The sequence below is a fragment of the Diabrotica undecimpunctata genome, chromosome 5, assembly GCF_040954645.1.
Source record: "Diabrotica undecimpunctata isolate CICGRU chromosome 5, icDiaUnde3, whole genome shotgun sequence".
Lineage (NCBI taxonomy): Eukaryota > Metazoa > Arthropoda > Insecta > Coleoptera > Chrysomelidae > Diabrotica > Diabrotica undecimpunctata.
Window position 1 is genome coordinate 96,601,594 of NC_092807.1, and position 26,872 is coordinate 96,628,465.

At 33.4% G+C, this 26,872-nt stretch overlaps 2 protein-coding genes across 6 annotated transcripts in view; one reads left to right on the forward strand and one right to left on the reverse strand.

The window, feature by feature from the left end:
• Window positions 1-26,872, reverse strand: part of Tob (Transducer of ERBB2) — a 242,177-nt gene that overhangs the window by 45,584 nt on the left and 169,721 nt on the right. The window contains exon 3 of one of the 5 annotated variants that reach the window (XM_072532290.1): window positions 16,947-16,984. The exons of the other annotated variants lie outside the window; for them this stretch is intronic. The gene's annotated coding sequence lies outside the window, so the exon portion shown is untranslated. The remainder of the gene's footprint in view (window positions 1-16,946; window positions 16,985-26,872) is intronic. 5 annotated transcript variants of the gene reach the window in all.
• LOC140442378 (uncharacterized) overlaps window positions 1-26,872 on the forward strand; it is an 87,363-nt gene that overhangs the window by 3,831 nt on the left and 56,660 nt on the right. The window contains exon 2 of the mRNA XM_072533452.1: window positions 11,928-14,189. Coding sequence (XP_072389553.1) covers window positions 11,928-13,831 — 1,904 coding nt within the window. The 3' untranslated portion in view covers window positions 13,832-14,189. The remainder of the gene's footprint in view (window positions 1-11,927; window positions 14,190-26,872) is intronic.

Below are 26,872 nucleotides of genomic sequence, written 5' to 3' on the forward strand. Positions count from 1 at the left end.
CGGGAGAATCCTGTACAGGCAGATTCAAATCACTTAATACACTCACTTTCTCAGCCATCTATATATTTGAATGTATTATGTTTGTTTTTAAATATTTTACTGTGTTTATCACCTGCTAATACAAGAAGCCTTAATTTCAATTTTCCCTTTCACAGATTGTCTCTAACAGAGAGAAGTCCTTTGTATGTATGTTAAATGTTAAATTTTACAATAGTTTACCATCTGACATTCAACGGGAAACACACTATAGAGCTTTTAAAAGAAAGGTTTTTCAACACCTAGTTAACATTGAGCTCTATACTGTGGCGGGGTGTCTGGCATATCCTTCTCCCTGATCAGCATATTTAATTTGTAATGTTAATACATTTTAATCTGTGATGCCAATATAATTTTTTTTATCTGTGATTAATAATATGACGTTATTTGCTCAATTATGTTAAAAAAATTATGCAAATAAAAATTTACTCTACTCTAATGCAAATTACACCCAATGTAATCCTGGCGCAATTCGCAAATAATTGCGCCAGTCATCAGGTTCGCCTGTCAATTTTTTCAGTATCGAGACGTGGGAATACTGGTTTCTTTTCAGAAGCCACACTCTTGACCATATTGTCTTTTCCCTCTTCTCCTCTCCATCGTTTTTCCCCTCAGTCGTTGTATCTATCAGTTGAAAAAATAAAAGATAGCAGCCGTGTTTATTCCATAATCAAAAAAATGTCTCTCACAAAGATTCACTAATAAACTAAACAACTAAAGACTGGATTGGAACTGAGGTACGAACTTATACTTTTTATATACTTCATAAAACGTACTATAACACGTAGCGTGAAAACCGACCTTAATGCATCAATACACTAATGAGTGTATTTTCAATTTTGTGCTTGTTTCACTCATTACGTTATAAATATATCTTTGTGAACAGTCTAAAGTTAGTTATATCTCGTTAAAAGTTTTAAATTTGTTCATAACTACGTAATATTGTATTAATAGTAAACTGGCTTAACGAATTACATTAACAAAAATAAACGACGAGTGTAGGGCTTAAAATTAATTATAGTAAAACGAAGCCGGTGCAAAATGCATACAAAATCAACAGACCATTCAAATATAGAAATAAAAACCAAAGTTAGCTTGGGTGGCGTGGTAAATGAGGTTTAAAAAATAACACTATACATACACAAAAGTTTTTAACCAGTGTTTACTCAAGGTACATACTTATTGGTCACGTCACAACTATGGACTTTTTATTAATTTTTAACAAGCATACCACAAAAGCAAAGATCACAAAGACAACTCTTGATAGAATTAAAAAAGAGAAAGTGCTATATTAAAGTAAATGTTCAATAAGACAAATTAGTGGATTCAAAGAAAATAAAAGTGAGGTGTCGGAAGAGAGACAGTAAAACAGAAATAGTAATTTGCTCGAAACAACATTAGACAATTACACGGTCTGTCCAATATGGGGCATACTGCATAGGAGATAAATAGGGAGACAAATAAAACTAGCATATTTCGACTAAATTGTCACTAAATTATTTTATTATCCTATATAAAATATAATATATCCAGAATGTCACTTACAGTTAATGTGAACAACTAAAATAGAGATACATATTTGTTTTTTTGAATGACAAACGATCCTTAAAAAAGATTTAATGTCATTTTAAAAAGATTTGTTAATCCATCTTAATACATTTACCTATTTTTTAACGTCCATTCAACAATTTTTTTAAAATAGTGGAAGGTTCGACTCATAAAATCGAAATTTCAGGATTTCTAAAAGACAAATATCGAATAACATGAGACTAGGGGCAGCGTAGATTTTACCTCCCGTCTGAGCCAAAACAATAAGGTTGTATTTCAAACGTTGTTGCAGTTTCGCAACTGATTAAAGATTCAATGGGAAGTATTTCTAATTAGTAGCTGCCAACCCCACCTAGCGCCGACCATTCGCCGGAAGTACAAATCAAAAGAGTAATACACATCAGCATTGTTTAAGAATTAACTAATATCGACGCTAATAGTCGACCCCACGTATGACTTCAGAAAGTCTTTTTACATCATCTTCTTCCTATTTGCCGGACGAGGCAGTCGTGCTTTCGCTAGCCAGCAGCTTCCTCTGCCGTGCCACCACGTGTCATGGTAGAGGAAGATTTGATTTCTTTTGGTCCTGAATCTCACCGAAGCAGAAAGTTCGGAGTGCCTGTGCTGCTACAGCCACCCAACTTAGTAACGTACAAGTTATATACAACATTACACAATATTACATTATATTATTACATGTTATACAACATTACATTGATGCTGATACACACGTAGCTTTATTATTCAATTATTTGTTGCAGGTTGCAATTGATTGTGCTGGACTATTGTGTCCAGCGTATTGCGTGTGTCCAGTGTATGCATCTTGTGTGGCGTTGTACTAATTATTAACTCTATGGTTCTACGAACCACTTCTAATTCTATTTGATTTGCTTTTGCTAGTAATTGTATTACTTCCATTATTATTTGAATATTTAATATTAATTAAATTATTTAATTTTACTTTTGATTTGCTTTTATTAACATTTGTATTAAGTTTAATATTATTCACATGTATGTTTTCATTGATATGTTGATTGCATTTTGTGTGCTTTATCAACAAGGTTTATTCATTTCAATGTTAATTAATTCAGCTGTGATTGACAATTAACTGTATTATTATATGTATTCACATTTTTTACATTTTTAAAGTGTATAATATTACTTTATGCAGTTGTTTCATATCATATTCAACTATACTCCAGCAAATAAAAAATGAAATGGGTCATACGCGTGATTACTTCAGTTTATCGTATCATTTAGCTGTCATTTAGCTATCGTTTAGGAGCCATGAGATCCACTCCAGTACAAGCTTCATATTTGGAAGCCTTGGAACCTCCTTTAAATAAATGACGAAGTTTTTTGTCCAAAAAATATTTAATGAAAGTATACTCACTGAACTCATCTTATACAAAAAGATAGTGACTTTAAATTGCCATGACCTGACAAATAAATATTGACAAAAAAAGAAATCTCCCTTACTTTATAATCAAAATATAGCACTTTTAAAAAATATAGATAGAACGAACTACATATTCAAAAACTACTCTTGTTTCTTTTTTACATACGGATATTATTGTACCAAATTATAGTGAAAATAAATATTTAGATAAAAATATTGTTCTGTCTATAACGAGCAATTACAAAGAAGCAATAGCTCTATATACAAATGCGTCTAAATCTCCAGATGGAACTGGATGCGCTTTTTTTATACCATCGGGACATATAGAAAAGAAATTCAAACTGAACCCGGAGACTTCGATTTATACAGCAGATGCTATTGCAATATATGAAGCTTTATCATATGTAGCTGAAACCGATTTTTGAGTGTTAAAATCTATTGGTAAATATGGATCACCAAACTTACAAGACTGCCCATACATTTATAGAATTAATCAAACTCTTTTAACCAAAGGAATCAAAGTACATTTTCTCTGGATCAAAGCACATGCAGAATTTGAACATAATGAATATGTCGACTTATTAGCCAAAGAAAGCATTTCAACCGATACTGGTATTCTACATAAAGTAACGCTTTCTGATAGTATATTCTGATATTTCTTGCAAGTCAACATTACTACGAGAGTGGAGCTACCAGTGGAAGTAATACTCTTTTGTGAATCAAAATAGATACTCGTTAATTCAGCCAGATATTCCCAAATTTCTTTGGTACAAGTCTTGTAGAACTTCCAGGAGGCACATAACTTCCATTATTAGAATAAGTTTCGGGTACGCATGTTATCCATTTAAAATACAGGTTTTGGATGATGACAAATGTGAGCATTGTGGGGTGGAAAGTGATTTAGATCATATATTTTTTGGTTGTTCTAAAAATACAGTCTACTCATCCAAATTTATAAATGATTTATTAAAATATAAAATAGCAGCTCCTGCAGCTCATAAATATCAACGTTTGTGTATTGAAAATCATTGTCGGAATAATTAAGAACCTCTGAAGATTGATGCTTGGGAGGAAATAGCTAAAAGTTATCAGAGTATTGGGAAACGCTCATCAATGAGTAGTGATGTCCCAGAAAAAGATCAAGCTTCGATTTTTAATCGAAGTTTAAAATAGAACAGGCCAGAAAATCTTTCCAAAATATCGAATTATCTCGAATAAAACTAGAAATTCGACTACGTTTGTCAAAATGATACGTCTGGTCCCCTATGCTTGGCTTATGTTCTCCTTATGCCTTTTGCCTAAAAGATCGCGGCCAAGTAAGTTAACCGTCAGTTTTGAAAAACATAACCAGCTTAACAACTGTTCGGTTATATTTTTTGCACAATTTTTAAAATAATCTTTTTTGAAAACGATTCGGAGTGGAAATCAAGACGTCAAACAGCAGTTCATATTTAAAAATTAAACATTAGACAAATGTAAAAAAACTTGTTTTCCCAACCCGTTAGAAATTTATACGTCTTTTATTTGATTTGAGCTTCCATTATAATATAAATTCGAGCCCATATTCTGTAGCTTAAATATTTGATGCGTCGATATCGAATATTATCGAAAAATTAAGGGGTTATCATCATCTCCACTACAAATAACACGGCTAATTATTCTGTTTTAATCTAAAAATAATCTAAAATATTCATCGTATGATATTTAAATTTCCACAGATTCAGACTGATTAGTACTTGACCCAAAAACAAAATAAAAATAACAAGAAATTTGTTGTTGAGTGCATCCTCATGAAGAATAGGAGATTATTGACTATGGTGTTTTCGCAATCACCACGGAGTAATAAAACTGTAGAACCAAGCAGTTTCAAGTGTGGGTGCCTATATTATTATTTACAGGGTCTATAAAATGGGCATTTACAAATATTTGTTTCGGATAGGTAATGGTATTATTTCGGTATCTACTTTATTGGTTCATTCGGGTTAGACGAAAAAACGCATAACTGTGGATGGCGAGATACCCAAAATTTTATTATTCTATCCTTTAAGGGGGTCAATATTATTGTAAATTTATAATTGCGACTGAATCTCACCATTACGTTAGCCGCCATCTTGAAATTAAACGAGACTCTGTATCTCCGATAGTTTCAACTTTTCGACAAATAGTAAAGACTGAAATTGTTGTAACTGCGATATTCTACAATTTTTTTGTTACAAATTTTTTCATGCGGTCGATATTTTCCGAGTTAGAAATAAATGGAGAGGATTATATTTTATACAATTTTGATTTCTTTAATTTTTTTGTGCTACAATCAACATTTAAGGTCCTATGCCCACGACAAACCTAACGAGATACAAGCGATTAACAAACCGTAGAAGCTGACATCATCAGTTGCAAGCCACCAGACAAACGAACCTACGACCTTAAATATTGATTTTAGCAAATAAATGTCTATTATATTTATTGTCTATAAATCTTAAGAACTGAAATTTGGATAGATTGTGAATACAGTTTTAGTTCCTCATTTAAAATTTGCCGAATTAACATTGTGGAAACTGATTAAAGTTAGTAAACCTAAAGAAAGATCGCCGAAGCCGCATGGTGGAAAACTGAAAACAGAACTTCAAATCACTCGTCTAAATAATAAGTTATAACATATTTTCACCCCTATAAAAACACCACCAACCCCTAAAAATTTGGTGCTTTATCATTTTTTTTTTATTTCTCCGATTTGTTCATGTTTTTATTATTTTGATTAATCAATTAAATGTTTTTATATATTTTGAAAGAATACAATAACTGAAACGCATTAAAAACTTGAAGCTATCAAAACTATTGAAATCCTTCCCTTACCATGCGGCCTCGGTGACCTTCCATTTGGTTTACTCACTTTAACAAATTTACAATGTTAATTATGCATATATTAAACTTGATTATTATTAAAATGAAAAACTAAAATTTCATTGACAAACTGCCCAAATTTCAGTTATTACTGTTTATAAACAATTGCGCTGTAAATTAAAAAAAAATTGCCTCCGTTACTATGGGTCGTACAAACTTCTTTTTTTTAAAGATGTGTTTTTTATAACCTTTCAGATGGTGTATTTGTTTTTTCCTGTAAAGGTTAAAACGATGCAGATAATTTAAATGTTTATAAGGCGAAAAATGGTATTTCATTCTGCATCAACTATTTTTTGTAAGCAAACAACTAAAAATTAATATCCTTTTTAAAACACACGAAAATTTAAGACCTTACCAAGAGAATGAGAAAAAAACCCTTCTAAGTATTTTCAAAGCACCTGCACAGCCATTTGAAAATGACATTTTTTTTTTCAAATGGGATAAACAAAAAACTACTTGACCTATCGGGCCCATATAACAAAATGATATAGTAACTACTAAAAAACTCACATTGTGAAATATTTTTTAAATATTTTTATTGTTTATTTCATTCATTTATTCAAAAAAGGTACTCCGCTAGATTGCAGCAACTACATACCGGTAACCCTAATATCCAATGCAAGCAAGGTTCTACTTCATGTAATACATGAAAGACTAAAAGCTCTTCTATTGCCTCAGATACCAGAAGAATAAGCGGGATTTGTCCCAGGAAAAGGCAAAAGAGAACACATCCTTAATGTTAGACAGCTAGTCGAAAAAACTGGTGAATTCAATACTCCTATGCTTATGTACTTTGTGAATTACACAAAGGCCTTCGATAAAGTCAAATAGCAGCAGCTATGGTCCATACTAGCGGAAATGGGAACACCCCACCCTTAATTCAACTAATTAGAAGTCTATACGAAAATAATAAATGCACAGTAAAAATAAACGATCACCCATTCCGATCATTTCAGAACAGAGGCAGGTGCCAGGCAGGGATGCATAATCTCGCCAACTCTATTTAATATCTACAGCGAGCACATTATGCGAAAGGTACTAGAAGGATGGAATGGTGGAATATCAGTAGGAGGTCAAAAAAATCAGTAATTTGAGATATGCTGATGACACGGAAGAAAGAAATGGAAAAAATAATGAGATGTCTGGAGGAGAAAAGCAAAACATATGGACTAAAGCTAAATAGGAGTAAGACAAAGATCATGATAGTAGACAGAGCTCGGAATAATCTTCAACACATTAAACAAATTGGGGGCTTTAAAGTAGTAAATAGTTTCATATACCTGGGGTCCCTAATAACAAATGACGGAGGGTGTGACAGAGAGATACGTAGAAGGTTGACTATCGCTAGAACAGCTATGATGAAACTGGTAACAATTTGGAAAAATTCTAGCATTATAATACATACAAAACTAAGGCTGGTAAGGGCACTAATTTTTCCCATAGCCACATATACATCCGAAACGTGGACCTTAAAGAAAGCGGATTAAAATAAACTAGACGCTCTTGAAATGTGGGTATACCGCCGCATGTTAAGATTATCCTGGATTGATCATCGCACTAACGTATCGATATTAGAACAACTTAAAGTAAAGGATAGATTGCTTAAACAAATACAACAGAGATATTTGCAGTAATGTGGACATATTGCTAGAAAAACAGGTACCATGGTGTTACGTCCCTCCACATATTCTCAGTTTTTAAGTAATAATTTTATTATTTTATTTTTATATTTTTAATTATTTACTTAACGTGTGTGTATGCTCTGTCATCGTAAATTAATACGGACCTGTACAGCCCCCCCTACTCTTAAGGGAGCAAGCGACGGGACGACACGCATATATATCAGTCTTAGTTTAGAGATAGTCCTGTATAAATCGGCGCGCTAAACACTCCAGTATTTTAACCTGACAACGTGACCTTGTGAGATTTTGTTCCCGAATCGCCCAGTGCACTGAGGAAGAAGAAGAAGTATACATCAACATCACAGCATCACAGGTACCGTAATTTGATTGCATACACACATAGTATTTATATTAATTGATAAATTTACCTATAACTTATTTTCATATTAAAACTAAACCAGCACCTATATAAAAAAACAATTATGAGTGAATGCTGTCTCTTATAGAACTTAAATTCATTCATTGGTCCTTCTAGCCGCATTAAAATTAGTTTAAATAATTTATTCAATTAAAAACGTGATCAAATTATATAAATTTTTAAATATTTGGGCAAAGTTTCTTACCAAAGGTCGTTTAAAATCATTGAAAAATTTCCACTATCGGTACATAAATTCCACAGCCGTACACATCTTGCAACAGATGCGATAATCCCAAACGAGGGTCTCTACCTGACTTATTGTTAAATCGAAGTACAGCCGTTGAAACTTTCCAAAAACGTTCAATTTCTGTTACAATCTACAATTTAGAATTCTTTAAATACAAGGGGTTTATATGATTATATATTTATTTTATATAACTTAGGAAATTAAAAAAAACGCAATATTAATTGAACTACTGGTTTTTAAAAATATTTTATGCGTATATTTCTAGTTACAATTAAATAAATATATATTGATTTTGTTTAAATAATACTTGGAGTGTTGTTTTTTTTTTGTTTGCTCGATTATACATACTCATATATAATAAATATTTATTCTTACTGATACTTATTGAGTTTCATAACTTTAAAAGTATTACATATATTACATATACGAGTACATATTGAACTTATTGAGATCATTCTTTAAAGGTTCTTTGTGTTACATAAATTTCTTTTTCTATATCTACAATAATGTCTTCTAGAAGTTCAAATAGAATTGTTCGTTTGCGTGCATTGAGAAACGTTGACATTTGTAAGATTAAACAAATGGAAAAGCTAGCAGAGGAAGTGTTGGTTGATGGTTCATTAATTCCAGGGTTTCTCTTTGCTGCAAAAGATTATGAAGCTATCAATACTAGCTTCAATAATCAGCATACTGAATTAATTAATTTAATTGCTGTCGAGGAAGACGCAAATTTGGATACGGAAGAAATAATTAGGTTTGAATTTGCCAATAGTATTAATAAAATAGCTTCTCTTTATTTTAAACATAATTCTTTATTAAACAATACTTCTAGTGGAACTCAAAATGTGTCCGCTGATCCACAAATCAAATCAAAACGTAACGTAAATCTTCCTAAACTAAATTTAAGTATATTTGCGGGCGAGATTACAGATTTCCCCACTTTTATAGACTTATATAATGCTCTTGTACATAATAATTCTGATCTTTCTAATATAGAGAAGTTTAGTTATCTTCTGCAATCACTTAAGGGAGTACCTTACAATTTAATTAAAAGCATTAAGCTGCAAGATTCTAATTATATAATTGCTTACAACACCTTAATTGATCGCTATGAAGGTAAACGAGACTTATCTAGAGCATTATGGAAAAATATTCAAAATGCCAGTGTGGTTAAAACTGATGATCCTGTTTCACTTAGAAAATTATTAGATATTTTCAATGAAAACCTAGCCTCTTTAGAAAAATTACTTTTTTCTCCCTCTCAATGGGACTTTATTCTAATGAATTTACTGATGGACAAATTGGATGTAGAAACAGTTAGAGCTTTCGAATTACACTTTGCTTCAAAAAATGTACCTTCCTATGAGGAAGTTTATAAGTTCGCATTGCAGCGTTGCACTTCATTGGAGTCATATAAAAGACAAGTCAGCAAAAATGTTAAATCTACTAATTCCGATACTTCTAATAACGTAAGGTATTCATCTCGTCAAACTTCTACATTTTTGACCAGTTCTGTCAAAAATAAGTGTCTATTTTGTGATTCGGATCATGCTTTATTTAAATGCAATCAATTTCTTGCTGAATCACCTCAAAAACGTTTTGACTTTGCTAAACAGAATAAATGTTGTATAAACTGCTTGTCTAAAACTCATGTTACGATCAAATGCCTTTCATCCAAAAGATGTACACATTGTAATAAAAAACATCATACTGCTCTTCATTTTGATAATCTCAATGCGAATGATCATTCTTCTTCTTCTTCTTCTCACAACGAGGTTGCTAGTTCATCTAACGATCCTATGCCTTCTGTTTCCGCCTTATCAAATACTTTGACAAATAATGTCTTGCTAGCTACAGCTACAATCTATGTTCTCGATCGTTTTGGTAAAGCCTTGGAAGTTAGAGCCTTATTAGACAGTGCGTCTCAAGCTAACTTCATTAGTAAAGAATGTGCAGACAAATTAAGTCTCCCTAAATTCAATGCGGCTTTATCGATACAAGGTCTTGATAGAATGTGCACCCCAGCCAAATCAGGCGTAAAATTGAATATTTCTTCGTCTTATGACATAAACTTTCATTGCGAGATAGATGCAATAATTCTTCCTAAAATCTGTCAAAATATGCCAACTGTTCCAATTTCTTTAGACAACTTGCCATATCTTCAACATTTAAGGTTGGCTGATAAAATGGCAAATATTCCAGGTAAAATTGATGTTCTATTAGGAGCAAATATCTTTCCTTACATCTTAACAGGAGGAATTATTAAAACCCGTAATGATCAGCTTTCAGCTCTTGAAACAAGTTTCGGTTATGTTTTGATGGGAAATATTCCACCTACAAATATAACAAATATTCATTCCTTTTTCACGTCATTTTCTGCTAATGATTCTGAGCAATTAGATGCGACATTAAAACAATTCTGGGCCATTGAGGAAGTACCAGAAGTTAAATCTTATTCTCCGGAAGACTCATTCTGTGAGAAGCTGTATACTCAAACCACTTGTAGAAATTCCGAGGGCAGATTTGTAGTAAAGCTGCCTTTCAAAAACGAAATACCTTCTTTTGGCGACACAAAACGTTTAGCCTTACAAAGATTTAGTTCTTTAGAGCGCAGATTTGCCAAAAATGAATCACTTAAGATTCAGTATTCAAGCTTTATCAAAAGTTTCATAGATAATCATTATTTAAATCCTATTCAGCCAAGTACGGCAATAAATAATGCTTATTATCTACCACACCATTGTATTTACAAGGAGTCCAGTACTACTCCATTGCGCGTTGTGTTTGATGCTTCCGCACACGCCCCTAACTTTCCGTCTTTAAACGATACGTTATATTCAGGTCCAAAATTACAAAATGATCTTGTAAATTTATTGCTTAAATTCAGGTTTCATAAATATGTCTTTACTGCAGATATTAAATCCATGTTTACTCAGATTCTTATCGCTCCTGAGCAACAAAGATTTCAAAGAATACTTTGGCGTTTTTCAGAACAGGAATCTATTGCTGAATACGAACTTACTCGGGTTACTTTCGGTGTGTCTAGCTCACCATATCTTGCAATTCGTACTCTACAGCAGCTAGCACTCGACGAACCGGACTTATCTGTGGCCTCATCTATACTCCTAAAAGATACTTACGTAGACGATGTGGTGACAGGAAAGGATTCTTTAGAAAATAGTGTTCTTGCTATAAAAGAATTAATATCTTTATTGAAACGTGGTGGATTTGAGTTACGAAAATGGGCAAGTAATGCCCCTCAGTTATTCTCTCTCGCTAATATTCCTTTGGATCATATTCTGCAACAGTCTTTTTCATTTGACTTAGATCGATCTTCGTTGAAGGTATTAGGACTTGGATGGAATCCATCATCTGATGATTTCTTTTACAAAATTTTACCTCTTCAAGCTTCCTGTACAAAGCGAAATCTCTTATCCCAAATAGCTCGCATATTCGATCCTTACGGTATTCTTAATCCTGTCACTTTGATAGTGAAGACTATTATTCAACGTCTTTGGCTACTTAATTTAGATTGGGATGCAACTCCACCTTTGGAAATTACTTCAAGGTGGGAACAATTTAAAATTGAACTGCCTATACTGTCTAAGTTTACTATACCTCGTCATATTTCTTTAAATGCAATTATTTCCTGTGAGCTTCATGGATTTTGCGACGCTTCTTTACGTGGATCTTCTGCTGTTACATACCTTCGTGTGTGTTATGATACAGGAGTAATCAAAACGTATTTTCTTTTAGCCCGAACAAAGGTATCTCCTACCAGGGTACAAACTATTCCTCGTCTCGAGCTCAATGCAGCAGTAATTCTTAGTAAATTATTATCTTATATACTGCAGACTCTCACTATACAGTTTAGTAGAATTTACGCATGGTCAGATTCGACTGTTGTTCTTCATTGGATTAATTCACAGCCATATAAATGGAAAACCTTCGTCAGTAACAGAATTTCTTATATTCAAGACAGGATAGCTTCAAAGCACTGGCGATATATTCCTTCTTCATTAAATAGTGCGGATCACGGATCCCGTGGACTTTTCCCTGAGGATTTCTTAAATACTCCTGCTTGGTGGGTGGGTCCGGAGTTTCTTCGCACTACTGAAGATAACTGGTCATTCTCTTTGACCGATTCTATTGAACATAACTTAGAATTGAAACAGAAAAGTTGTCTTTTGTCTTTTCCATCTGATGAATTTGTCGATAATCTCTGTAATCGATTTTCTTCCTTTTCAAAATTAAAACGTATCTTTTCCTATGTTCTTAGATTTGTTGGTAACCTAAAATCAGCCAATCAACGAACAGTTGGAAAGCTTTCTATTCAGGAACAAAGTAACGCCACTAATCAACTAATTAGATTAGTGCAACAAAGATATTTGAAGGAGGAAATAGAACAGATTAAAAGTAATTCTATAAAATTCAAATATTTGAAAAAATTAAATCCCTTTTTTGATTCACATGATCTCCTAAGAGTGGGCGGAAGACTTAGCCAGTCAGAATTAGCGTATGACAAGCGATTTCCTCTTCTTTTACCTTCCAAAGGTAATTTTATTAAATTACTCATTTCGGAAATCCATATTGTACATCTACATGCAGGCATTCAAGGTACGCACTTCGCCTTGTCACAAAACTTTTGGATAATTTCATCCAAACGTGTTATTCGTAGTGTTCTTTCAAAATGTCTTTCCTGTTGGAGACTAAAACCTCAAAATTATCAGCCACCTATGGGGGCTCTTCCCGACCTACGGATATCCAAGGCCAAACCATTTTCTTGCGTTGGCGTCGACTTTGGCGGTCCTTTTCTGATACGAGCCAATAAGCTTAAAAATGCTAAACGAACGAAAGCCTATATTTGCCTATTTGTATGCTTTGCCACTAAGGCTTTGCACTTAGAATTGGTATCCGAACTTAGTACCGAGGCATTTTTAGCCTCATTCAGACGTTTTATAGCACGCCGAGGACGTTGCTCTGTTGTCTATTCTGATTGCGGAACAAATTTTGTAGGAGCAAAATCCTATTTAGAAGACATTAAGTCACATTTTGACAAAAACGACATCATTACATGGCATTTAAATCCTCCGGCAGCTTCCCATTTTGGTGGATTGTTTAAAGCGGGTATAAAAAGCGTAAAAACACATGTGTCTAGAGTCATAGGCGAACAGGTTTTAACCTATGAAGAATTCAACACATTACTAATACAAATAGAGGCTGTCTTAAATAGTCGTCCCTTATGTCCTGTCAGTAATGATCCAAATGATTTTTCAGTGTTAACACCTGGTCATTTTCTTACACTAGAGCCTTTAAAGATAATTCCCGATCGGGATTACAGTGATGTTAATTTAAATAGACTAAGTCGTTGGCAATTGCTGCAACGATTACATGCAGACTTTTGGCAAAGATGGAGCAGAGAATATTTACATACTCTCCATCAACGCTCGAAGTGGCATAAAAATGAGGGTAATCCTAATATAGGTACACTCGTACTAATACGTAATGAGACCAAGCCTCCCTTACAATGGCAAATGGGTCGAATTAAAACTTTAATTTTTGGTCAAGATGATATTGCTCGCGTAGCTATCGTACAAACCGCGAAAGGTGAACTTAGGCGACCTTTGGTTAAGCTATGCCCTTTGCCTTATATTGACTAAAAATGCAAATATGCATTTTGGTGGGTGGGAATGTTACGTCCCTCCACATATTCTCAGTTTTTAAGTAATAATTTTATTATTTTATTTTTATATTTTTAATTATTTACTTAACGTGTGTGTATGCTCTGTCATCGTAAATTAATACGGACCTGTACAGCCCCCCCTACTCTTAAGGGAGCAAGCGACGGGACGACACGCATATATATCAGTCTTAGTTTAGAGATAGTCCTGTATAAATCGGCGCGCTAAACACTCCAGTATTTTAACCTGACAACGTGACCTTGTGAGATTTTGTTCCCGAATCGCCCAGTGCACTGAGGAAGAAGAAGAAGTATACATCAACATCACAGCATCACAGGTACCGTAATTTGATTGCATACACACATAGTATTTATATTAATTGATAAATTTACCTATAACTTATTTTCATATTAAAACTAAACCAGCACCTATATAAAAAAACAATTATGAGTGAATGCTTCTCTTATAGAACTTAAATTCATTCACATGGAAAAACTGATAGTCGAGGGCAGAGTTGAAGGAAAGAGACCTAGGGGAAGATCTCCAAGCCGTTGGGTAGATCAAACAAAAATATTGATTAACCAAGGGTTACATGAAGCCGAATAACTAGCTCAGGACAGAGAAGGATAGAGAGAAATCGTGAAAAAACTGTAAAGGCCTGATGGTGTCACCACATCCTAAAAGGGATTAGGACTGAGGAGGACGATGAGGATTGTTTATTTTGGAATAGCTTTTTGGTGTACAAACTCTCTAATTTAGAAAATTTAGTGTTGTGGAACAGTGGCAACACAAAAGCTATTGGAAATGGCGGAGATGGAAAGAGTTACAGAGATACCGAAAAAGAAGTGAAGACATCAGAAGCATATCTAACGTACAGGTCATAAACGATTGGGTACCAAACAAAAAAAAAAGCAAAACCACATAGGTGGAATAGAGATCACAGTGATCAAAATAGCAAGATATCAATTATTAAAGGGAAAAAAATATCGGTCGTCAGCGCAAAAGATGGAGATATATTGATCCGCCAACGAACAAACAGAATTGCTTATCGATAGGATGAAGAAGGGTACCTAACTTAAAAGATGATTTTCCTATTAGTATCAAAATAAATCGATTTGGATCCGTTCAGTTTGATTCTATATCACTTGATTCAATTATTAATTAAAGAAGATCGTACACATCTTATAGAAAATGTAATGTTACTCAAATGCAATATAATTTACTTGAATAGGTTGGTCTCGAAATAATAAATCTAAAATCAAATGGATGTGTACCTGAGTTAGAGTGAGAAAAGTGATTTTGTTAATCGTCAGGTCATAGATTTTTCTGAAGATATTAAAGCGAAGTACCAGTACCAAAGTACATAGTTCCTCTCATTGGCTTAACTCACGCTGACCTAAGCTGTTTTCAATAGCGAATAGACTAATAGTACTTGTGAATGACAGTTATATGGAGTTCAAAAATGTGCTTTCCATACACTTTAATTTCAATTTACGCCGTTATTAATCAAAATTCAGAGTTGGCTCAATGATATGAAATGGTTATAATTTCAAGACGAATCTATTCATATAAATTTTATTGCATTTGAGTGACTATATTTTCCATAAGATGTGTGCGATCTCCTTTACGGAAATTTATATTTTTTGCGTTTGTTCTACACGCTTATGGCCAACTGAAAGGATTGCGACGTCTTCGACGAAGGTGGATTATTTAATCCAGATACTTTCTTGTGAAATTTCAGCTCAAATCTGCCTTAAATCATAATTTGTTCCTGAAACATTTTTATTCTACCAGTAACTATTTTTCATGTACACGTTTAAAAAGCTTTGCTGTTTGATTATTTTTTTATAGCAACTGACAACTAGAGTAAACTTCATTTGTTGGCTAAGAAAGTTTGCTTAGCAAACACATTTTATTGAAAGACATAACATACATCGCACATCCATATTTTCAAAATGACCAAATAATCAATATACGATGAAATATTAATATCCGCGTAAAGTTCTATACATTTATTAGTATCTATACGATAGACAATGTTTACAGCCTTCAATATGTCAAGGATTCGAAATAATATATTACTGATCCGAATAAAAACCAACATTGTATCACCACAATTAAATTAACAGGAAGACAGGGGCGGACATAGTTAAGTGCAGGTATAAGAAAATGAACATAGAAACTATTTTGTAGAGTATTTGTAGTGTATTTTTAAATATACATATTTCTAAATTGCCCAAGGAAACACTGAGTTGCCTTTGTGAGCCTTCTCTGAGGGAATTTTTAAAACAGTAAACTTAAACTTAAACAAAATACATGTAATTTGTGTAAGTTTATTGGTTGCGAGATAACACAATGTCTTAAACATAAGGTGCACAAGAGCGTGAATTTATGATCACAAACGTTAACTTCGGTTTACAGACAATTAAAAAAGAAAAGAAGATGGCATGCTAAATCTCATTTACACAAAATTCATTTCGTACTTAGAAAGAAGAGCCAAAAACTAGTTTTTAACAGGTACCGCTCTAAAACGCGTGATGAATTTGGCAGAAGAACTCCGCAGAGACAAACTGGGCGAGGAAATTCTTATCGCCGACAAGTAATTGTAACGATAACGCCGTCATCGCTTGTAAACAATTGACCAATAACATCCATGCGCGCTGGAAATGTAACATCGGCCAAGGGTATAAAATGCCGTGCAGAGCGACGAGAACTAAGGTCGATCTGGCGAATTAATCTAACAAGAACTTCTACTTCGGTCTCTGAGTACTGGTCAGAGTCCGCCGCTGTTTTCCGTTTCTGAGATCCAGTGTTGATTGATCGTTTCTGTACCACACCTGACCTTGGCAGCATAACAAATCCAGAAATTATGAAACTGGATGCTGTTGTGGCAAAACCGCGAAGAAGTTTAGCAAAGAGCAAAAAAGTTTTGGCGAGCGATAGCTTTAAATGTAGAATTATAAATGGTTCTTTTTTCATAGTGATCATAAAAGGTCGACATTCGTATAGCAAAAAAAAAAGAAAATGAAAATATGAACTACAATAAAAAATGTGGTAAAATTAAAGATATACTGATAATTAAATATTCACTCACAATTGTGTTTCTAATGTATATACTAGGGATGCACTCACCTGAAACAAAAAAATGTAATGTAGATACAAATTAAATATTTTACAACAAAAAGTGGTGTAGATGTAGATGTTGTAGTTAACATTAACTCTGTGTTAAAAATCAAGCATGTTGTTATTATATTGTATTTTGACACTAAATAATGTCGAAAAAATGACATTACTTTTTTTAATATAATTTTTGAAAAAGATGTCATGAAATGAACTGTTTTACTATCCTGACCAACACAATTTTTAGAATGTATTGTCCATTATTATATTTTATATTTGTGTTGTTAATGTTGAGTGTCAAAGTTTATTTTAAATAATCTCAACGACTATGTCTTGAAAAAGGAATAAAACAATTCCGAAAGCTTGACAAAACGTCAAAAGAGTGTTTCTCTAACATCTCGGCCAACCTTCTGACTGCAACCCTAATAAACTGGTTGTTTTGTTTTATCGACAGTCACGAATATTCTGTATTTCTTATATGTATATATAATTATATCCGCTTTGTCCATCTATTATCTGTCATTCGAGCCACGTGACCTGCCCAGTTCCATTTCAGTGTTGCTACTCTCTCTACTGCATCAGCCACTCCTGTTCTTTGTCGTAGCTGGCGATTTGGGATCTTGTCTCGTAGTGAAACGCCCAACATAGCACGCTCCATCGCCCTTTGACACACACGGATCATTTGAACTGTTCTCCTTGTCATGGTCAACGTTTCCGCACCGTAAGTTAACACTGGCAAAACACACTGATTAAACGTTTTTCTTTTAAGGCATATTGGTATATCCGACGATTTGAAAATATGGTTCAGCTTGCCGAAGGCTGCCCAAGTCAGTCTTATACGACGGAGAAGCTCAACCGTTTGGTTATCTTTTTCTATGCGGATCTCGTGACCTAGGTATTTATAGGCCATTACCTGATCTATGGATCTTGTTCCTACGCATATATATATATATATATATATATATATATATATATATATATCACAGTCCTTACTATTTTCTATGTTGTACCCTCTACATATGGTAGGATGGTTTTTGAAATCGGGTTTTCGTCTTCTTATGAGTCCTTAATCGTTGTTTGGCATTCTGGGCCTTTTAACATTATGCATTTTTATGTTTTTCGTCTGTCAATCTTTCGGATCTTGTAATCAGGGGGTTTTAATCATGCAAAAACTGCAGAAAGTATATATATATATATATATATATATATATATATATATATATATATATATATATATATATATATATATATATAGCGCTTCAAATACAATACGGTTTTTTATTCTATGGCCAATTCACGAAACACTATACTTTATTGCTTTGAATTGAGTACGCTCTATTTCGTAATGATCTTACAAATAGACCCTTAATATAGTTTCTCTGGCAGTGTTCTCTATTTCCGATAACTTATAATACAAATTACTGACAATCATCGTTAATTCTAAAGTACACCTAATATATGTCAACAATTAAAGTGAAGCTTGAGAAAATACAGCTATTAGCAGCACGGCCGGACTAGCCCGCCGGCCGAAAATAGCCCCTTAGAATTTTAAAAAAGTTTGATGTAAAAAGTTTAGGAGAGAGGGGGGCCTGGTGCATTTGTTTAAAGTTTAGGTTGGCGCCTTTTTTAAGAGTTTGGGTTATCGTCTTTTTTATGAGCCAGTCCGGCCCTGATTAGCAGTCGTTTTAGTTAAAAGACTATAATTAAGTATAAGACATTATCAATAAAAACATGTTGGAGCTGGTAATATGATGCTTTTAGCTTTTTTAACATAAAAATAACATTTCATAAATCAAGCCACAAACTGACAGGTTTAGAAGCATAAACTTCGATGGCCGTTATTTGTTTTAATTGTTTTTCATATTTGTACAATGTGATAAACCTTTAAAAAAATTGAAGCATTTGAAGCACGTTTAATTCGGCTCTGTTCATGAAAATCGATATAGTCCTATTTTTGTCCACATAAAGGTAAAATATTAATGATAATTTCCTACTTAGTTTTATTAATTTTTGTTGCAATATAATAGGTGACCTAGTTTTTCTAATATGTTAAAAATACGTCAATATATTAAAGGCATATTTTAGCTACAGCGACACTTGTTAAGGAATAAAATGGTGAGGTCGCCTTGTGGGAGAAACAAGATATAGCTAAAAGGCGACAACAAAAAATGTCAAAAATAAAAGGAATCCTCAGTCCCTTATTTAATATACAAATCACTACTCAGTGAGCTTAGGTAAGATAACAGCGTTAGTTCATTTAGCGGGGTTAGAAATTTACGGTGTTATGTGTGGTCTCTATTACTATATGGCTGTGAGACCTTGACATTTAAACAGTATGACGTCAACAAATTAAATTCATTTGAAATGTAGATGTACCGCGGAATGCTAAGAATAAGCTGGACCAGCAGAACTACGAATAAAGAAGTACTGAGAGCAATGAACAACGCCCTCATCTGGTCAATACTATCAAAATTAGAAAGACGTCATACCTAGGACACATAATGCGCCATAGGGAATTTGAGCAGCTCCAGGTAATATTAGAAGTCAAGATTGAAGACAAAATTGGCATGGGACGAAAGAAAAATCTTGGCTACGAAACATCAGATATTGTACCCACAAAAGAGGAAATGAATTAATTCATCAAGCCCAGAACAGAGAGAAATTTGCCATATTGATCGCCAACCTCAACAGAGAAGGCACTTAGGAGGAGGAGAAATTTACACAGCTTTATCCTTGTCGTTTGGCAGCCTTAGTACAATGGCTATGGTACTGGATTACAAATACGAAGGGACTTTTTCAGATTGACACCAAAACTTTTTTAATTTCTAATTTAACTCAGCTGTCACCGAACTTCGGAGGGCACGTAAATCCGTAGGTACCGTTCGTTAAATCATGATAAGAGCGCTTGCGATACCTGAAAACCCTAACACTAATCCTGAGCAGAAGGTTGCATAAATAGAAGATACAGCCAATTGGCTCCAGCACGCCCGGTTTCAATAGATGGCTTCCGAGGAAAAAGTTTCACTTTATATACAAAGTGTTTCCAAAAAGATCTGAACTATTGCGATGGAAAATTGAGAAATTCTCCGAAAGTGACTAAATAAAATAAGCAAAATTAAATAAAATGAAATAAAATTAGATAAAATTAAATACAATTAAAATTAAATAAAATTAATTAAAATCGAATAAAATAAATTAAATTAAAAACCATGACTCCGTGCGCAGACAATAATAAAGCTATGCTTCCACTCCCAGAGTACTTACAACGTATCATTTTTGGATTTTTTAAAACCATTATAATAAAATATAATAATCAAAATAAAGTAATTAAACATAAATATAAGATACTAATGAAAATGTATTACTATGAGTTGTCACGATTGAATAAATCAATGATTTAACGTAATATTTTGTTTGTTTCATTCTTCCGTATGATCTGCATTTCACACACTACATCCAAAGTACAACGACCTTGCTCCCTTGAATGGGTTTATTACGAATTAAGAAATTACTGGGGAATCATAAAAGAAATTTATTCCCGTTTACTATAAAAATTAGAATGAGTCAGGAAAAATTAGTGGGAGACACGATAAAATTGGAGAGAATCTAAAAAAAATTAGCGGAGTGACTAAAAATATGTGATAAGTAAATGTAGCTGTGTAAATGTGTAACTATTATGATTGTGTGCTCGAACCTAGCTGGAACAGGATTTGTTATTAAGAGAAAATCTCGTGTTTGTTGGATCGGTGCAGGATCGGTGGTTACTCGAAGCGCCACAATCATTAGGATGTAATAATCGACTATTTGTAAAAACAACAACATATTGACAAGGCATTCAACACAAACAATAGACAAAATACCATCAGGATTACGTACAAAAGATCAGGTTATGTCAAGTTACAGATAGGCTGCTGAATTCTTATTACCATACAATTTTCATTAAAAAGCAGCTATAGAAAACTATAGATAAAAGAAATAAACACTCATTAGACATATTCACTGATCTTAAAAAACTGTAGGTACATGTAACTAAAAAAGTTTTGTAGTCGGCACTGAATAAAAACGAGTTTGCGGTAGAAATGATATTTTTAGGAATGATGTGTTTTTGTGACACAAATATGACTGTTAAACGAATATGACGTTCACATAGATTTGCATAAATTTAACATCATAGACTTTAACATCAAGAAATAATACGGTAAAAACTTTTATAAGTATCTCATTTTAATCTACTATATCAGTGCACAAAAGACACACCTTTCATAAATTTTAAAAATAACTTTGTTATACTTTAATTGCATTTCGAAAGAGGTGCATAAGTCGTCAGCTAAATAAACGCAGACATTTTGTCGTCCTCGTTCTACCAATTTGACGCTTCGGATGAGTTTTCGTTTTAATTTAAAGTTTATATTAAAATTTTACTTCGCAGATGGCTTGTTTCCTTCAAATACCGTCCGCACACATTGAGGCATGTACATATTTTCATTTTATAAAGACCGGAGATAGATTTTGAAATACAGTTAGTTGATTTACTGTTTGGTTAATTAAATCACTGAGTTTTCTATGAGGATTAACGAAATACTGTAATGAAATAATTGAGATAGGTACAGGATCAAGTGCTCTTCGAATTACCTGATAAATTAACTTTAATAACTCTCATGTATGGTACAGGGGGAAAATGTTGCTTAAGCAATGCTTCAGAGCTCTTGAACTTTGAGAATTATAACCTTAGCATGGCATGGGCGCACTATTGTACCTGATAGCATTTTCTCAAAACTCATGTATAAAAAGAGTTTGCCCAGATTACAAATAAAAATGTAATGGAATGAGCAGAGATGCGACCGATCGAAGATTCCGCCACTGCCCCAAATAGGTACCAATCAATAATTCCAGTCAAGACCTACAAGATATTTCCGCGAGAGCAATATGTACTTTTTGTGGTTTTCCGGGTTTGATTTCGCGTTTAAAAATTTTGGTTTTAAGAAAAAACATTATTATGACGACGTTTCGGTAAGATCGCACTTGTCATTTTTAAATCAGGTAGTAATTCCTCTTGCTGATGCTTGAAGTAAAATGGCTCTCCCGATCAAACTGAAGACTGGTGCGCTTCGCTCGACTGGTCCTTGACATCACTTCTTGTGATTGCCCTGTACATGTAAGGTAGATGGGATCCTACCCATCGGTCTTGTTGCCTGATTTACTTTTGTATTTTTCTTCATCACCGTTTTCTTTGTTATTGGAAGCCTTTTAGTATCATCTCTTTGGTTTAGATTTGGAAATATTTTTTAATTTCTATTGCTTCTCTGATTTCACATATTCTTATAATTTCAATGCTCAAGTTTTTTTAATGTCGTCGTTAAGTTCAGATGGCATTTCGATGTTCTTCTCGTCTAACATGAATTCTTCAATTGGTCTGTACAATGTACAATTTGTCACAGTCCCTACTATTTTCTCTGTCATACCCTTTACATATGGTAGGTAAATCGGTTCTTCGTCTTCTTTTGGGTCCTTAATCATTGTTTGGGCATTCTGGGCCTGTTAACTTTATGCACTTCTTCATTTTTATGGTTTTTGTCTGTCAGTCTTTCGGATCTTGTAATAAGGGTTTTAATCATGTAAAAACTGCAGAAAGTATATATATATATATATATATATATATATATATATATATATATATATATATATATATATATATATATGGTTCATAACTTTTCTGGACCATTGCCACTCAAGCTTTAGCAAAAAGTTTCAATTATTGTGTTACCCCAAGTCACATTCTAATTGAGACAATCTTCTGCCAAACGGAAGAAGCCATCTTCATCTACTTTTCGAAGATGCTGAAATAACTAGACAAAACATCGGTAGAGTTCTTAGATAGAAACTCAAAGCCTCCTTTGAAAGAACTTCAGACAAACCCAAATTTAGTTATTTTTTCCGACAATAAAGGCTCATCCATCCTAAACACTTCTTATATTAATTAACTCTCAAATCTCATTAATACTCCAGACTACATACCAACTGGAGAAAACAACAGTAGCCATTATCACTAAAAACTCTCTTCATGTTGACATAAAGCAATCTCTTATTCCTCGTGAAAAGTCTTCCAGAACACCTCGAATATATGGCCTATCCAAAATTTACAATCCCTATATTCCTCTACGTCCCATTGTAATTGCATACAACTGCCATAAACAACCATTGGCCAAGTACTTGGCCAAAACTCTACAATCTCTCGCCGAAAATGCTTCATCCTTCGTCAAAAATTCTTTTCATTTCATCAAACTTCTTAAACAATACCCTATCTCACTGTAAGACAGTAGACGTTCTAGTAGATATTAATATCGTTTCACTCTTTACAAACATTCCTATATATGAAAACTAAATAGAGTATCCAGCAAGACCACTTATCTCTCATCAAACATTGTATGTCCAATACTTATTTCATCATCTAAAATCAATTCTACAGACATAGAAATGGTACCCCAATGGGCTCCTTACTATCTCCAGTAATTGCAAATATCTTTATGGAAGACTTCGAGACCCGGGCACTATCCACATCAATGCTCAAACCCACATGTTGGCTACCATATGTTAATGATACATTCGTCATTTAGCCCCTTGGCAGGGATGCTTTGGTGCCTTTTCAAATGTATTTGAATAGTATACATCCTAGTATTCAGTTCACGATGTAGGTGGAAACTGATTCAACTCTACCGTTTCTCGACGTTATCATAAAGAAAAACCAATCTCCAGGTTTTCATCACTCTGTTTATCGAAAACCCACCCATACCAATCGTTACTTGCATGCCAAATCTCATCATCCACCTTCACAAATTAATTCAGTCATTAATACCCTTGTCTCTAATTTTACAACAAGTCCCCATCCAAAACGGTTACCTCGAAAATCACATAAATAGGAGTATTCAAAGACATGAATCTCCCACTCAATCTTAACCCAAAAATTCACAGCATCATCATACGAAAGCTTTTCTCGCTTACATCAAAGGTAATCGACAAAATTCCTAAATCAAGAGATATCCTAATAAATAAATTCCTATATAAATAATCAATAAAGATTTATTTATCATATAAATAAATAAATAATCAATAAAGAAATCAATTCCCAAATCAAGATCACAATAATAAAGACAATATTTACCCCCCAACAAGAACTTTCATCTCTTGTCCGATCAATCAAAGGCAACATTCCAAATGAACAACATGTAGTTTATGAAATTCCTTGTGCATACTGCCCCCGATACTATATAGGTAAAACAAATCATAGAATCCAAAATATAATTTACGAACATTCCATTTCTGTTCACATTCCGACTTAATTTGAGCTCTAGGTCAACACCATCTTCATACAGGACACAAAATTGATTTTGACCAGAACCATAGCCCCCATTCCGCCAACCTCCACCTAAAGCACCATCGAGGGTATAAATGAACCGTTCTCTGTTTCCAGTACCAGTAATGCATTGGATAGTGATCAATGTAGTAGTGTCTAGGGGCTCAGGAGACTGAGATCTCGGAAGCCCTGAAGAAGACACCAAAGGGGACGTCGAAAGCTCGGCGCAATGATATTTCTGATCGTATTCTGATATTTTTTAAACAAGAGGCTTGGTTTTTACCAATGCCGATTCATACTTTGATTTTTCCCATCATAGTTAGTTAAAGAATATTAGTTGAAACGACTAATCGTAGTAAAATATGCTATGTGTCCAAAATATGCTATTTTTGTAGATTTTACGCTATCAATCAACTCACATTTGAAACATTCTTTAAGGAGAGGATATTCTAAAAAGTTACTGGTTAATATTCTATTTCTACTGTTGTAAAAACATTGTAGAATGATATCTCCATCCCCATACTATTGGTTAGATTGGTTAGAGTTGCAGATAATATAACGTTGAATCTAAATCAATGATTCAATAAATTAAAACAGTCCATTAAAAATATGCCCTTTAGAGTTTAGGCGTCGCTCTCTATTGCTATAATTTATTTACTATTATTCTCCATTTATAAATTGTTGAGAGCACGAAATGTGCCTCAAACTCATAAAACAGTCGTAAACCATAGGCGTTCCTGAGGTGTTTATTCATTAAATAATAATATAATATTTTTTAATACTGTTATATATAATATTAATAATATTTTAATACTAATATATTTAGCAAAAAAACAATTAAAACTTTCACGGCTAATGTTATGTAATTATATTATATTAATAAAAATAAGAATTTGCCCATTAACAATTTTGTAAATAAGAATACCTTATCTCTTTGGATATTTCAATACTAATCTTCGCGTTTAATCACTTTACTAGAAAACCTGGAATTCATATCCGAAGTTACTATTCGTTGCAAGATAATTAGGATGGAATTCCCCAGATTTTTAATAATATAATGGGTATGCTTTGGCCACGTGCCTCGTTTGTTCAGTTTATATTCGAAACTTAACTTAAAAGGGTGAAGTTATTACGAAATACCAAACATAAACAAAATTTTACAAGAAGTTAGAGACGACCCGGATTTGCCTCATATCGGACGAACTAAATTGTGGCAACTTTTAAAATAATTAAATTTCCGGTGGAAGAAATCAGACCGAAAATCACTTTTGATTGACCGGGAGGAGATAATATGTTGGAGAAGAAATTATCTAAGATCCATACGAAAATTCCGGGCTGAAGGAAGGCCCATCTTCTACCAGGATGAAACGTGGGTAAACTCAGGTCATACTCTAAAAAAAATTTGGTCAGATAAAAATATATTAAGCTCCAGGCAAGCCTTTATGGAAGGTTGGTCTACTCGTATCTCCCCACCTTCTGGTAAAGGCAGTAGATTAATAATTTCTCACATTGGCAGTGAAAAAGGATTTGTTAAGCATGGTTTGTTGGAATTTCAGTCCAAAAGCACAAAAGACTATCACGAGGAGATGACAGCTGATGTTTTCGAAGAGTATTTTGAGCAGATGATTGAACACATATCACCAAATTCAATTATAGTATTAGATAATGCACCTTATCATTCACGACTAGTAGAAAGACTTCCAAGTGGAAGAAACAGGATATTCTTGACTGGCTGCAGAATAAGTATCTGCCTTACGAAGATGGAATGGTAAAAGCAGAACTTCTAAAAATTGCCCGGCAACACAAATCTAAGTTCAAGGAATACGTAGTTGACAAAATTGCGGAAAGGCGAAACATTACAGTCCTTAGACTTCCACCCTACCACTGCGAAATAAATCCAATTGAACTCATTTGGGCACAAATGAAAAGTTATGTGGCTAGAAAAAATACGTTATATAAAATACAACCTGTACGTGAATTGTTATACGAGTCTTTACAACATATTACAGAACAAAACTGGAAAGATGCAGTAAGGCATGTAATAGAAGAAGAACAAAAAATGTGGGATCTTGATAACATAATTGATGCGACCGTAGAGACACAACCGCTAATTATTAACCCTCAAGATGACTCGGATTCCGAAGTTGATCCTATTTATTTTGAATTTGAATAGTTTTCTAATCGTAATTATATAAGGTAAGTAATAATAGTTGTAATCGTAAGGTATTAAAGGGGAAAGGCGCAAAATGTCGCCTGTCAAAATGTTCAATGTGTTTTAAATGTATCCATTTTTTTTTCAAATCCTGAGAAAACTAAACAGCATTTTTGAAAAATTTAAAGGCAGAATGAAATATTTTTTAGAATAAATAAAAAGTTTCTTTTGCATGCAATATTTTCAATTAAAAATTATACTATATTTTCTCTTTTATTTTCACCCCTGTTACATAACATATTAAAATAAACATTGTAGAAGTTTTCAGGGACTTTCTGCCCTGAGTAATAATGTAATCTTTCATTCTGCGTTTTCTCCGGATTCGAAAATAATGAAT